At 51.7% G+C, this 14,690-nt stretch overlaps 1 protein-coding gene across 11 annotated transcripts in view; it reads right to left on the reverse strand.

The window, feature by feature from the left end:
* DIP2A (disco interacting protein 2 homolog A) overlaps positions 1-14,690 on the reverse strand; it is a 118,245-nt gene that overhangs the window by 30,296 nt on the left and 73,259 nt on the right. For 10 of the 11 annotated variants that reach the window (XM_023238583.2, XM_023238582.2, XM_023238578.2 and 7 more), the window contains 12 exons: positions 13,517-13,627; positions 12,136-12,259; positions 11,685-11,794; positions 11,142-11,244; positions 9,368-9,432; positions 9,040-9,133; positions 7,552-7,671; positions 5,978-6,092; positions 4,439-4,578; positions 2,404-2,540; positions 1,920-2,000; positions 1,375-1,502 (listed from right to left, as the gene is read on the reverse strand). In XM_023238583.2, coding sequence (XP_023094351.1) covers positions 1,375-1,502; positions 1,920-2,000; positions 2,404-2,540; positions 4,439-4,578; positions 5,978-6,092; positions 7,552-7,671; positions 9,040-9,133; positions 9,368-9,432; positions 11,142-11,244; positions 11,685-11,794; positions 12,136-12,259; positions 13,517-13,627 — 1,328 coding nt within the window. Of the gene's footprint in view, positions 1-1,370; positions 1,503-1,919; positions 2,001-2,403; positions 2,541-4,438; positions 4,579-5,977; positions 6,093-7,551; positions 7,672-9,039; positions 9,134-9,367; positions 9,433-11,141; positions 11,245-11,684; positions 11,795-12,135; positions 12,260-13,516; positions 13,628-14,690 lie in introns of those variants that run through there. The other variant, XM_023238586.2, reaches the window with a different exon arrangement.

Here is a 14,690-nt window from a genome sequence, read left to right on the forward strand (position 1 = left end):
ATAACTTAAAAGCCTGCTTCTCAGACGCTGCCCTCCCTCCATGCGTGTGCCCCCTCCCCTGGGGTCTGCTTTCTGGACACCAGCCCTTTTCTCACTCCATCTCCCTTAATCTTTCTTTTCAACTTTCTTTTTCCTTACTTCGGGAGAAGTTCCTTAATCTGACTTTCCAACTTATCACTTCCTTCTCTAGCTGTTATCTATCCTACTGTTTATTCCATTTATCATGTTTGTGTTTAAGAACAAAGAACTCCTTTCACGTGCTAGCATTCTTGGGACATTGTTCCTGTAGGGCACACTCTATCGGCTGTGGCTCATTTTGAGGTGGTTACGGTGGTGGGGACAGGAAGGTACCCTGTCCAATGGGAGATGCAATCACCCAGACCTCCATTAATCACTTGAGATGGCATGGATTTCTCAGGATTGGCCTTTGCCTCCAGGTACCATCAGGTTCCGGTGGCCTCCCTAATCTAGTCCAGAAACAGATGTGGGCCACCCTGACCTTATGCCTATGGATACCCACACCAACAGTGTCCCATTTTTGCTGTGAGGGCAGGTCACGATGTCCTGGCGTCCCATGCTCTAGGCACCCATACAGGCTTGCCCTGCCAGTTTCTCCAGGGTGGTCATCCCCCACCCCTGTTGTCCTGACCTAAGAGAAGGGCCAGCAGTGCCCACCATTTGGCAGAATTCCTTAAGGATTTTTTTAAGGGATATTCAAAGGCAGGGTCTAGCCAGGCTCAGGGGTACCTTAGTGTGAGTAACAAGAGCCCCCCCCTTGAGAAGAAAATTGAAAAAGCTCCGTCAGTTGAATGGGCCAACTAGGAGACCAGGCTGCTCCTCCAGGGCAAAGAGCTCAGGAAGTGAACAGAGTCAGACAGGGTTTTCCTCTCCTCACCCTAGCTGCCCTGGGTCTAAGCCAGAGGTCCATTTATTGGCTCAACAGAAATGAGAATCTTTAAAGGGCTTGCCTAACACACTAGAAAAGCTGAATTGATTCTTATCCCAGGAACAAGGTAGGGCCTCTGTGTGTCTCGCTGAACCTTAGCAGAAGAGACACTTGGCCATCGGTGATTTCAGAGCACCTGGTACTTGGTTGTTTCGGTTTGCATGTCTAGGTTCTAGGATGCTGACCCAAGTGCTCCATGGGCCTCATCCTCTGAAAGAGCTGCGTGAGCACTGTGAGAGGTGAGGACAGAACAGGCTCCTGGCTGCAAAGATCATCCTTTCTGTGAAGTTTTTCTGATGGGCCGGAAGTTTTAGGTTTTGTGTATTCAAATCACTGGACTTTCCTTCTACTGAAGACAGACTTCTCAACTCAAACTGTAAGTAGAGAAGGGATCTAGAGCCACAGCACAGGGACCCGCAGCGCATCACCTGCCTCTGTAGACAAACTTCATGGGCTCCACAGCCAGCGCAGTGGCCACGATGTCATCCGCATTGTGTCTACGAACTCCAACCACCATTAGCCCATCCAGCTTGCCCACGACAAAAACCAGGTTATCCTGGAAGCAAGTACACTGGTCAGGACTCAGGATACGCAGGCAAGCCCTGGGGGGTCAGGCAGCTGATGGCTGCTCCAAGCAGCCAAAAGCACATGGAAACCAAGGAACAGACGGGTCCACATGGCCCAGGGGTGGCTATGGGGTGGAAGGGTCATGCAGCCTGGTGGGCTGGGCTGGGGGCCAGGGGACATCTGGAGGGGAGTCGGCGGTGGAAAGGTGAAGCTGTACAGGACTCCTACTGCTACTGGGCCTACGGGCATCAGGAACATCCTGAGCTGACAGTCCTGTCATGTTTGCTGTCCTGTGCACTATGGGATGTGGAGAGTAGTCCATGGCCCCTAGATACCCAATAGATGCGGGCAGCGTCCCTTCCACTGAGGTGTGGAGGCCCAGGTCTTGGCAGCAGAACATACTCACAGGCCCGATGAAGCCCAGCAGCCCTGTCCTGGTGAAAGGCCTGTCAGACACGGGGGCTCCTCCTGCTGTGACTGGGACAGTCTGCATAGAACAGAGAGGGGACAGTCAGGCTGTGGTCCATGGATAATCAACCAGCTGGCTAGTAAGACCCAGCAGGCAAGCAGGAGAGCTCAGCACACACTCTGCCTGCTGGCAGATGAGGCTGTCGCCCAAGGTTCCCTGGGCGGGGGAAGGAGTCTCTGCCAGCAGATGAGACCCTCCTGGGGCTCCCACACCCAGCATGGCCTGTGTCCCTCCTGCTACCCCCTTATTTCCACGTGTCCAGTGCCTGGCCCAGAGGAGTGGGCACTCATTGGACTCATCACAACAAGTCAACACTTCCAACATGCAAAGTGCTGGCTTCCGGGAGCTGACCTTGCCCAGTGTGCTGCATCAGTGCTTATGGAACTTAACTCCAACATAAAGGTCACAAAAAGGTACAAACCTCAAAGACGCTCTTTGTGATTCCAAGTAGTCCATAGTACGCTGTGCCAGTTGCGCTGGAATTGACACATATTTCTCCAACCTCATCAGTTTTACAGAGATAAGGGGTACCTTCTACCTTCACAACACACACATCAGCTAAAAAGAGAAAAAACCCTCAAAATCATAAGCATGGAAATACACTTAAATGGGTCATTAACAGAGATATACTTGTTGCTACGTTTGCAGTTATGGGAACAAAACATTATATACGCAGTGTGTTCTTAGGGTGAGTTCTAGGACATGTAGAATCCACGCTCTGTGCAGGCGCTAATCTACATTTTATACGTAGTGTGTAACCACAACACAATGCATCCTGCACGTATAAGCCCGGGCTGACAGGATTCCACGCCCCCTCATGTGGCCCTCCTGAACCCACGGGACAGGCCGGCCGACCCCATAGTTCCCTTGTCACTAAGCAGTTCCCCAGCAGACAATCCTGGGCATTGGGGACCTTGCCTGTCAGGTCACTGCAGCCCCAGGCCGGCCAGCCCTGCAAGAGCAGGCCCACAAACAGCTTCCAACAGAAGAGTGACGTGCGTGCCAGAACACACAGGTGTCTGTTAAAACAAACTCGGTCACTCAGTGATGAATTAAGCAGCCTGTGGGGGCCTGCGCACTGCCCTCCCTTGGACTCTAATACATGCTCCTGTCCAAAGACTCAGGCGATCAGGAAGACAAAGAAGGGGCACTCATTCAGCGACTTTTGTTTATTCACAAATCCGACCATGTTCTGTAAAGTGGAGGCTGGTGCTCTTGTGCAGGTCACTGTGAGCCCGCAGCTCACAGCCAGATACTCTCACAATAAGGCACGAAAGGCCGCAAATCCACTTCATGGGGGGCTAACACAGTGCAAGGTTAAGTATCTGCTTAGCAAGGCGCCATCAGCCCTCACCAGGCCAATCGGCTCCGCAACTGTCCCAGTGAACACATGTTGACCTGGGGAGCACTGCACACACACACCCAGAGGAGCACTATACACACACACACACACACACACACACACACACACACGCATATAGGGGAGCACTATACACACACACCTAGGGGAGCACTGCACGTGCACGCACGTGCACACACATGCACACACCCGCAGGACCACTGCATACACACATGCACCGAGAAGAGCACTATGCACACACACTCCTAGGGGAACACTGTGCACACACATGCACACTCCTCAGGGAGCACTGTGCGCGCGCGCGCGCACACACACACACACACACACACACACACACACACATACTCCTAGGGGAGCACTGTGTGCACACATGCCTAAGGAGGGTGGTCAAGATAGTTACCCATGAATCTCAGAAAGGCCTGCATGGTGAGGAGACAGCAGAGCAGCTGTGAGGTCATCGCAGTGAGGGGTAACCTCAGAGCAGCATGAACAGAGCATCCCCTATTCACAACTGTCACTAGGGACTCCTGGGCCAGGCTCAGTGCTCAGTTTCCCTCTGCAACACTTAGGTTGCTCTATCACCCTCTCCTGTGGCATTGCCATGGGGCCAGCATTCAGGCGCACGGGGCCTAATGGGCAGGAGGGCTCACGTAGGCCTTTCTGGAAGCCACAGGAATTTCCTGGAAGCTTCAGGGTCATGCTCCTAATGTAACACATACTCCTTGCTGGTATAACCCAATTATCAGGCTGTTTACAGACGTGCAGTGAGGTTAAATGCCTCAACGTGTGTGACGCACGAAGCCTGTATCTGGCCTGCAGGGACTGCTCCGTTTCCCAGACACCAGACAAGCACAAGTCAGGTTCAGAGGCCACAAGCACACCCTCATATTTTCGCTCAACCTTAAATTTATCACAAGGGCAGGCAAAAACTGAAAAGATGTATTACAAATTAAAACACCAATTTATACAGAAAAACATTGTTAATAAGCCTTTTACTTGTGTGCTTGCAGAGCACTCCTTCAAAGCCTGGAGCACTTTGGACTCTCTTTCTGTCAACCGCTCGCAGGACAAGACACACTCCGGCTGCATCCCTCACCTCCAGGCAGCACCTGACCCACGTCCTGAACAGTAAGAACTGACAACTTCTCTTCAGTATCAACTCTGATCACGCCAAAACTGAGACCGCTCATCGACAGGACAGCTTTTCGCGGAGGAGGTCCTCCCAGGTCTGGTGGCCTAGAAAACGAAACCAGACCAGCTGACAAGGGGACAGAGCCCATGGAGGAAGGGACCCACGGCCCACCTAGCCTGCAGGACGATGCTGCACCAAAGCCCCTCTCGGCACCACACCCTGTGAGGACAACAGGCCACACGACTGGCCACAGCAGACAGTCTTCCTGAAGGCGCTGCAGCGTTTCCACCCCACGTGCTATTCCCCACGTGGGGACTTGCACACACCTCCCACCCAGAGGCAGGGTCTGCGTCCCTTCCTTCATCTGGTGGGCCTGTGACAACCGTGTAAGTGATACTATGTGACTTCCCAGGAGGGGTCCTAACGGTGATTCAGCTTCTACCTGGCTGTGCTGAGACCTTTGCTGGGAGCCCTGGGCAGCCAGGTGAGCAGAATGACGTGCCTGCACAGGCCCAGGGCAGCCCACTCCAGAGACCAGAGACTGTGCAGGAAGCCACGTCTGCCAGTCCAAACTCCGGACACAGAGAGCGAAGGGAAATACAATGGCTGTTGCCAGCAGGTGTGGGGGTGGGGTGCGCAGCTGCAGCTGGGACCCGAGTAACAAAGGTCAATGTTTTCTCCAGTGAGAAAAAGCACACTGTTGGGCAAGAGAAGTCACCACAGAACAAAGGAATGAAGAACACCTTATGGCGTGTGAAGGATAAAGATGTTATTTTTCTTGCTGAGTTGTTAAAATTCTAGGATTACTGAAGACTTGCACATATGAAAGCACAGACTATGAATATACTAATCTAACATTCTCGACTAACCATACTGCCCCCCACCCCAGGATGGCACTCGGAGCTGCTGGGGACAAGAGCCCTGGGGCAGGCGAGAGGTGACCCGGGAAGGAAAAAATGGCCTGGGGAGCACCATGGGTGTGGGAGGAGCACAGGAAGGAGGAGACCCTGCCCTCTGGGCTGTGATGGAGGAGCACAGACGGCCCTGGGGGCTTCCCCGTGAGTGGGCGGTGCTAAGCATGGGTCACGGTGCTTCTCCAGGAAGGGTGAGGGCCCCACAAGCACAGACCCCCGTGCATGGCTGCCAGCACCGCAGATGCAGGGCCCTCCCCAGGGCAGGGAAGAGCCCTGGGCTGCTATGTTTACCAAGGCCAAGGAGGAGGAGAGGCGCTCAGGGAAGACAAGCCCATGATTACAGTCCCGGGAGCAGCTACACAGGTCCCACCACCAACAGGGCGAGGGGCATGTGCCCCGGGGGACCGCACCATCACTCTGCACACACGCCTGGGAACCTGGCACAGGATGGCACGTTGATTGCTCCAGAGCGTTGACTACTCCTACTGCTCAGAGACAGAGACAGACTGGCTGTATTTGGTACCACAGGTAATTCAGCTGTAGGAGTGAGAACTCCGTGTTTACAAGACTGAGCAAGCAACCATATTACCTGCGGATGGCGACCGTCAGCGCCTCAGGAGAACTGGCGCAAGGACAGATGACCTCTGGCCTCAGCCCTCTAGACTGGAAGACATTGAGGAACGCATCACAGGAGGATATGGACCCTGCGTAAGACAGAGGGAGACAAGCGGAGGGGTGGGCTGTTTCCATGAAAAGCACGGTGCATTTTGAAATCACTAGCAGAGAAGAGTTGGAAATTCCTCCCAGAAAGCCTGTGTCTAACCCCTGCCGTGTTTCTGAGTTCTAACTCACAGCCAGCCTTGCCCTCACCCCTCCTCCCAGGTCTGCTGAGTGGGAAGTGACAGAGGAGTGTTTACAGGCAACTCTTCCTCCTCACAAGGCCCAGGTGCATGTAAGCGCCTGCTGCGGAAAGCGCCTTGGGGCCACAGGGTCCCTGCCATGAGCGGCCCATGCACCACCCCCAGGCTGCCCCCCTGCTTCTTCCCTGCTCTCCCTGGCCAGTCTGGGGTGTCACAGATGTGGAAACTCAGCTCCCCGGTAGGTGGGTGCTGCCTGCTTGGGGCCGCAACCATCAGGACCCCAGGGCCGTACCACAAACCTCAAGCTCTCTGCCACAGAGAGGCCCAGGAAGGGGAGGGGCCCGCGTCCTGCTCGTGCTGGGCACTGGTAGACAGCAGAGGACACACAAGACAACCCAGCTCATTCAGGGGGCATGCGGAGCGGCAGGATCTGAGGTTTGTGGAGGATCAGGTCTGGCGAAGGGCTTCCTCGTGGAAGCCTAGCGACTGGGAGGGTGGAGGCAGTGCCAGGTGAGAAGCTGTTGGCAGTGGGCTGTTCAGGTGGCTCGGGGACACAGAGCAGCGAGCAGCTCTTGGTATCTTGGAGGCAGGATGGAGGAGGCCCTGCTGGGCCCAGGTGTGGGTGGAGGAGCTAGAAGGCGGTGTGCCCTACTGAGCGGTGGGGGACCCAGGGGTGCAGGGTTCTCAGGGCCCTTCTCACTAGGGGACTAGATGAAAGGCCAGCCTCTGGTCCAGGGTGGTTTCAATGCAAAAACAGCAGCACACAGCTGTTAAACCCACAAGAAAACCCACCTACCTGGTCAAGGGCTTTGTGCTGCATAGAAACCCCACCAAAGGTCAACGGAGCCTCCCCTGCGGCAGGCCTCGGACAGCCCCCAACGGGTAGCCACGCTCAGACCCTGTGCAGAGCCCAGGGCGCACATCAGCCGCCAGGGGAAATCCCACAAGGAGGTGGAGCCAGATCAGTGGGGCCACAGGGACCAAGGACGGAGGCTGGGACAGGCTCCCAATTAACATCTACATTCTGGTCATTTCTTAATGTATCTTCTGTCGATGGTGTTAAAACTGCTTTTAAACTCAGAGCCTTCATAAACATGCATGGGAGATACCAGTGAGTACTCCCCCCCGCCTCGCTCCCCACCACCAGGGGTTGTATGTCACAGCAGGTTACAGGACATTCATTTATTTCATGCACACGGAATGCTGCCATGCTGTTTCTTCCATATTCTACTAAAGCCTCTTCCCCCCAGAGTCAGGCCTGCGGGAGGAGAGGCCACATCCTCCATCAGCTGGGCTTACTCACAGGGGTTTGCGCCATCAGCCACGATCAGCATGCGCAGCGAGCTGAGGCTGACGTCCCTCTGTCCTCGCTGAGCTAGGAGAGACCAGTGCATGTCTCGGGATTTCACCAGCGCGGCCCGGGCTGCAGAGGAGGAGCACAGACATGCCCTGTGTCATGGGAAAGTGGTGCCCTGGCACCTCACAGACACACATGCAGGTGCACGAGAGGACAGACAACACAGACTTGTGTTTCTGGCCACAGGCTCCCTGCAGCCATGTCCCATAGGCAGTGCAACTGTCCTGACCTACTGTGCTTAAAAACCAGCTCTGAGGTCTGATTCAGACACAGAAATCTCAGATCTGTCTCCCAACTTTAATTTTCTCTTGGAAGCTCTATCTTGCTCTTCCCATGTCTGCTCTTCTGTCTTCTGTGGTCCCTACCTGAGCTGCTGACTCACACGGTCATGTGGCCAGGCCTGCCGTGTGCTGGGAAGACACCAGGATGTGAAGAGACAGACTCGGCCCTCAGTCCTGGCTGTGCACAGACTAGTGGGCCACACCTGCCAAATCCACCACAACTTGAGCTGTCCTCCATAAAACAGGAGAAACAGAGACAGCTACCACCCAAGGCTGTTGCAAAGATGCACAGCAGAGCACGCGCCCAACGTCCGCATGTGGCCGCCAGCGCTGCGATCAGCACGGGCAGTCACCGGGGACAAGTTAGTGGGAGAAAAGAGACCTGAGGCCCAGCCTCTGGGCTTTCTGAAGGTGCCCCCCAGCCCTGCTGGAGTAGAGACAGGGCCGAGGGTTGTGCAGGTGCTCAGGGAGCACTGCAGCTAACCAAGGCAGGGGGCAGGGCAGGGCACGGCAGGGCCCATGGGCAGCCCCATGGCACTCTGTCTACATTGCTTCTTTGGAATCAGCAGCTCTGCTAGTGGTGGCTTGAAAAGCCCGGCTTCAGATTAAAACCCTCTCTATCTACTACTAAGAATTGAGAGTAGTGATGTGACTGTAAAGGAAATTTCAAGAGAATAAAATCAGAAGCCTATGGTCCTTGCAGGAGAGAGCTGTCATGGCGCTGTCCTCCACAAGGGTCATCAAGGCCGTGCACGCAGGTCAGGCAACGTCTGAGACGTGGTCACAGCACACGTGGGCTGTGGGGGCTCCTCAGCCCGCATCTGCAGTTCTGTGTGTCAGCTTTATTGTTTTCTTAATCTAAGTGACCTCTTTTTTTTTTTTTTTAATTTTTTTAACGTTTTATTTATTTTTGAGACAGGGAGAGACAGAGCACGAATGGGGGAGGGTCAGAGAGAGAGGGAGACACAGAATCCGAAACAGGCTCCAGGCTCTGAGCTGTCAGCACAGAGCCCGACGCGGGGCTTGAACTCACGGACAGTGAGATCGTGACCTGAGCCAAAGTCGGACGCTTAACCGACTGAGCCACCCAGGCGCCCCCTAAGTGACCTCTTTAATGAAGGGTGAATCCAACGATGGTGCTGTTTCCCGTTACCTTTATACGAACACACTTTCTGAATCCAGGACAGTGGGTTCACTTTCATCAGTGCGTACGGGATGCTGACCACATGCATCCTATTCATAACACTCTGTGAAAAAAAAACAGAGGTGCTCAGGGGCAGGCCTCGTCCAGGGGCAGACAGCAGAGGGCCACACCACGCCAGAGAAGGCAAAGATAACGTCAATGGCCTTCTCATGATGACACTTCATTTCAGATAAGGGTTAATTACATCACCTAAAAATAGGGATTGGTGTCATCTATTGATAGGAAGCACTAGAATCCCTCACTGCAACAATTAGATCATTTAGCATACAACACTCACTGTTAACACTCCATGCCACAGACCAGCATCCCTTTTGAAATCCAGCACATTTGTTAATGTTTCAGCTGAAAGTGGACAAAGATGGTTAAACCACTGAGTGACCCTCTTCACAAGTCATGTGCATTTTTAAAGAAACCGAAATGAATACATCATTGACATGAAGGGTTTTAGGAAACATACACAACATTTCCAAACACCATGCACTAATTCATCAATTATCTTGGTTATCTATTCATATTACCAGAAAAACTCAAAAGTAGGTCAATATGATTTTGGATTCAAACAGAGAGCTATGCTGATCCCTGGTCCGAAAACACAAGCAACGGCGTGCCCAAGGCGGCTGCTCAAGCCTCTCACTCTGCAGTGAGATGTGGGGTGAGGACTCACCATGGACACGCTTACTTCTCACTTTATACCCAGACTCCCCCATTTCTCGCACCGAGGCCACTACCCTCCATCTTCGGGCAATGTCACGGGCTGCTCGTGTTGTAGCCCCCTCAGAAAGCTGCCCCTTCTCTCTGCTCTCCCCCAGCGGAGGTGGCGGACGCATGAGCGGGTGGCGACCCAGGCCGCACACAGCCTTGTGCTCAGCAGGACCCGGCTCCAGGCCCCACACAGGGGCTGTGAGCAAATGTGGCCCCCATCAAAACCACAGCAACGCCCAGGTACATCCCCACCGGATGAACACCAAAGGTGAACACAGGTCTGCTGTGCCAGGAAACATGAGTGCTTTCTGAATAGGTTCTGTGCACACGCTCCCTTTGTTAGCTAAAGAGCCCACATGAGAAGGGATACATAGATCTTGACAAAAAGAAAACCATGTGACTTGATTTAACGAATCCAATTTTTAAAAAATTATTCAGGCCCTTGAATATATCTAAAATCATTTTCCAAATCTTAACTGAAGTCTTCAGCTACCCCTTTTAATTTCATTTTTTTTAACCCCTTACTTTTAAACACCCATATTTTAGTTATTTAAACACACCATTCAATTTACTTTCTAGTTTTATTCAATTCCAGTATTGCTATGGTAAGGAAACTACCATGTATCCATTGTTATAGTTTTTAAAATAACAGTTCTCTAAGTTAAATATCCAACACTTAACAGTAAATGGGGGGGGGGGGTGGGGAGCTACCTATATGTTACCAACAGAAAATCTACAACCATAAAGATTCCATTTCTGTATTTGCATGCATGACAGCTTAAGCCAAAACCATACTCATAGAACATAGTAATACAGGGGCGCCTGGGTGGCGCAGTCGGTTAAGCATCCCACTTCAGCCAGGTCACGATCTCGCGGTCCGTGAGTTCGAGCCCCGCGTCAGGCTCTGGGCTGATGGCTCAGAGCCTGGACCCTGTTTCCGATTCTGTGTCTCCCTCTCTCTCTGCCCCTCCCCCGTTCATGCTCTGTCTCTCTCTGTCCCAAAAAATAAATAAACGTTGAAAAAAATTTTTTTCAAAAAAAAGAACATCGTAATACAAACGTGGGTCCAATAAGACGGTTTTCCATTTTTTTTTTTTTAATGCAAGATACACTGCCTCTCAGCTACATCACAGATTGAACCAGCCCACCAGGCATAAGCAAGTGGTAGTGTGTGAATTTCATGCTCTGTAAAATCAACACACACATATATTTTTTGGAAAGGCCCCTGAGTGGGGCTGCCGGGGTGACCTAACACCCACGCCTCCAGCACGAGCAGAGAGAGCACCGAGCACTCTGGCGACTGGCCCCACCTGGGGCAGAGGCTGGAAGAGCTGCCCGCATGCCCTTACCTTCCGAGTAGCCGCAAGCCTGGGTCAGAGCCCGGCATTGTGCCAGCAGGGATGCGTGGGACACCGTGACCCCCACTGTGCTGCCTTCTTTGCTTGTTTTATACTGAAAGATTTCAAGAAAAAAAATCCATTATGTGACGCTTCTGGAGGCCACAGCAGACAGAATGGGAGGCTGACAGAACTTAAAAAGGAGAAGTGGTCAGTCATCTGTCCCTCACTAACCATCCTGTCACACCAGAGCACACTTTATGCCATGACTCTCAGGGTGACACCCACAGAGGAAACTAGGACACACCGTGGGGCAAGTGTCCCAGCACACTGGTACACACAGGCTCTCCCTAACTGCTGACATCCCGAGGGAGCTGGGGAGGGATGATCAAGCAGGAGTGAAACCAGACCTGACTGAGCTCCCGTCCTACCCTTTCTGCCTCTGAGGTGATGGTAAGACAGAGGGTAAGTGTAAGCCTGTGACCACGCACACTGTCACGGGAAACGAGCTGGGCTCGTGGGGTCCGCAGGCTCCGAGCGGGACGAGATCATTACCTCGATGTAGGCGGTCCCGGCCCCTGCATCCCGGGCCGGTGGATGCCAGTCTTTCGGGGGCTTGGTCAGATGCTTCCCATCGATCACCAACCAGGCGAGAGGGGGCCAACCTGTGAAGGCACGGACAAGGCACCGGCCCAGCCAAGTGGTGAGTGGGTCTCAGGGCTGAGCCGCCCGCCACTGGCAACTAGCCACTGAGCACCCAGGGAGCAGAAGTCTTGGTCCTGTTTACATTAATTCATATTTAAGTCAGTGGGTGCCTCTGACCTGTGACCACCACACCAAACGGCACAGGCCTAGACCCTGAACTGGGGCAAGGGGTGGGTGGCGAGATACACAGGCTTGTGACCAGGACCTCACTCCTGAAGACCCCTCAGCCCACATAAGGTTCGGCTGCCACGAAAGGATACCCGCACACCGCAGGTGGACTCCCCCGCCTGCAGGGGCCTACCTTTGAAAGCTGCCACCTCTCCGGTCTGTGCCTTGGGCAGGCCTTTCTGACAAGCATCCGTGGTCAGGGCCAGGGCAACGCCACAGCTTCCCAGCAGAAACCCAACCTGCTGGCTGCCGGCGTCCTGCACAAAACATGGCGAGGCGCTCACGGGGCCGCCACCAAGGGCCCTGCCCGCTCAGGCCCACACACAGAAAGCAGAGTGCTTCACCTTGCCCTTGCAAAGTCAGTCCTACAACCCAATCCTATGTAGTAGAGACTATATTTTCATGAAAGTAAAATATAAGCATTTTTAAATTTAAAAGACGTATTTTTGCAATGAAATACAAAGTTCTAGATAATAGGCTAATTTCTCAAAGTGTTTTCCTGCAAACGACACTTTGGAGCATTTTAATAAACTCCAAAAATAACAGCATGGAAATTTCCACTTGAATTGTGTTTAAAATTTACATATTAACCTGAGGAGTCCCGACCTTTGACACTTTTACTTATTCCCCACAGAAATGCACATTCCCTGTCAACGCTTCTTCTATATGTGTCCCTCAGTAAAGGTTTGTCATTTTCTTCTTGCAGGTTTGACAAACCTCTTGCTTCTTCCGAAGAGTCTCTGTAGTCAAATATCTGTTTGTCATATATTATCCTTTGAGATATACTGGTTTTATTTAAAACTTTACTTTTGGGATTCTTGAGTATTTGTTGCTGACAATGCTCACTTTAAGTACCTGAACTCTGAAATGGTAGAGAGCTTTAATCTTCTAAAATACATACTTTGTCTACTCCTAAAATGCTATTCGTTTTCCATAACCAGATTACTGACACTTACACTTAAGATGGACTGGGTACCCAGAACATCAGCAAGCTCCCCACATTAATCATTTGTTGGTAACAAAAAACGCATGCTGTTATGTAAGTGGACAGAAATGCAAGAAAATTTCCATCTTGCATATTCAATATTATCACTGAGAAGTGAGCTACAATACATTAATGACTGTGTGATTTATTTATTCCCAAGAAATGAAAATTATTATCAATAAGCATATGGTTTTGGGAGAAAGTTTAACTAAATCTTATCAAATCATAAATTCTATTCATCAGAGAAAAAATGCTCACTGTCTGTACTGGAAAGTTCACAGAGATGATATATTAGCTCCATCTACAGCTTCTAAAAGTCCCTTTCACCAGCAAGATACATACAAATGAGTAACTGTAGGTGAAACTGCATCTAATGTCTCCCGAAGTCCTGCCGTGCAGGACCCTCCCGTGGGTCAAAGCAGCACCTGTCTGCCAGAACACGTCCTTTCCCGGGAGGGCAAGATAGGACGTGTCGCGTCTATGTGTCAGCTTTGGAAGAAAACCCCGCGGCCCAGACAGAGTGAACTACCTTTCTTGTTAGCGGCACTTCTATGGGGACAGGAACCAGCTCTGCCAGGAGACAGCCATAAAACCCCACCATGAACATCACAGGGTCACTGTTCGGAAACACCAGGGCCACCTACAACAGCGCGAAGGAAAACCATGAAACCCACTCACGAAGCATGCGATCATTCTCAACACTCAGGATCTCTGCTGACTAGATGGAATCTGGGACGGTTTAGATGATCTTACAGCTTTTCAAATTGGGTTCAGAAAATGTAATTTGGAGGTTAATTCTTGGTCCTTAAACTCCCTCAACCATATAACTTTTCATAGTTTTTAGGCTGGGATCTTTATTCCACATGCAACAAAATAATTTAAAATGTTTGTGTCTAGAGGCAGTCCAGCCCCAGTCTGGCTGTGGGATGGGGACCTGGCTCTGTGCACTCTATCTGGGCAGCAGCTGAGGACCCCTGGTGAGGTACTGCCCCCCCCCAACATCCGCCAGTCCAGGCGAGAAGTGCCGGAACCAACAGGAAAAGTGGACTCGGAATCAAATAACACCTAAAGTATCTTCCAGCAGGTAAGGTCCTAACACCAAAGTTTTAGCTGAACAGATCTTCACTCAAGGCTTCAGTGTACTGACAGGGGAGGGGGGAGAGCATCGAACACCTCAGCTAAGACCCCTACAGCTGCTGCCTCCTGCGGACTCCCTGGGGGGCCCACCTGATCACCATGCTGCCACTGTTTAAGCCGTATCTTCTCTTTATCTTACATTTTTATTTTTATCAAAAACATTTTAAAAGCACACAATTTAAGATGACAAAAAGTACTAATGAAAAGTAATACCCATATGCTCCGCCCTTCCTCACTCCCCAAGGCAACCACTTAAAAAATATCCTAGGGGTGCCTCGGTGGCTAAGTCGGTGAAGCATCAGCTCTGATTTCATCTGACTCTGATTTCGGCTCAGGTCACGATCTCATGGTCGTGAGGTTGGGCTCTGCGTTGACAGCATGGAGACTGCTTGGGATGCTCTCTCTGCCCCTCCTCAGCTGGCGCACCAGCATGCACACTCGCTCTCTCTCAAAACAAACAAACATTTTTTAAACATCTTACATCTTCCTCTTGCTATTTATTCATATTTTTAAATATTATGATGCTTATACTACTATATTCTATTTTTTGAACATGTCTCAGTATC

The sequence above is a fragment of the Felis catus genome, chromosome C2 (genome assembly GCF_018350175.1).
Source record: "Felis catus isolate Fca126 chromosome C2, F.catus_Fca126_mat1.0, whole genome shotgun sequence".
Classification (NCBI taxonomy): Eukaryota; Metazoa; Chordata; class Mammalia; order Carnivora; family Felidae; genus Felis; species Felis catus.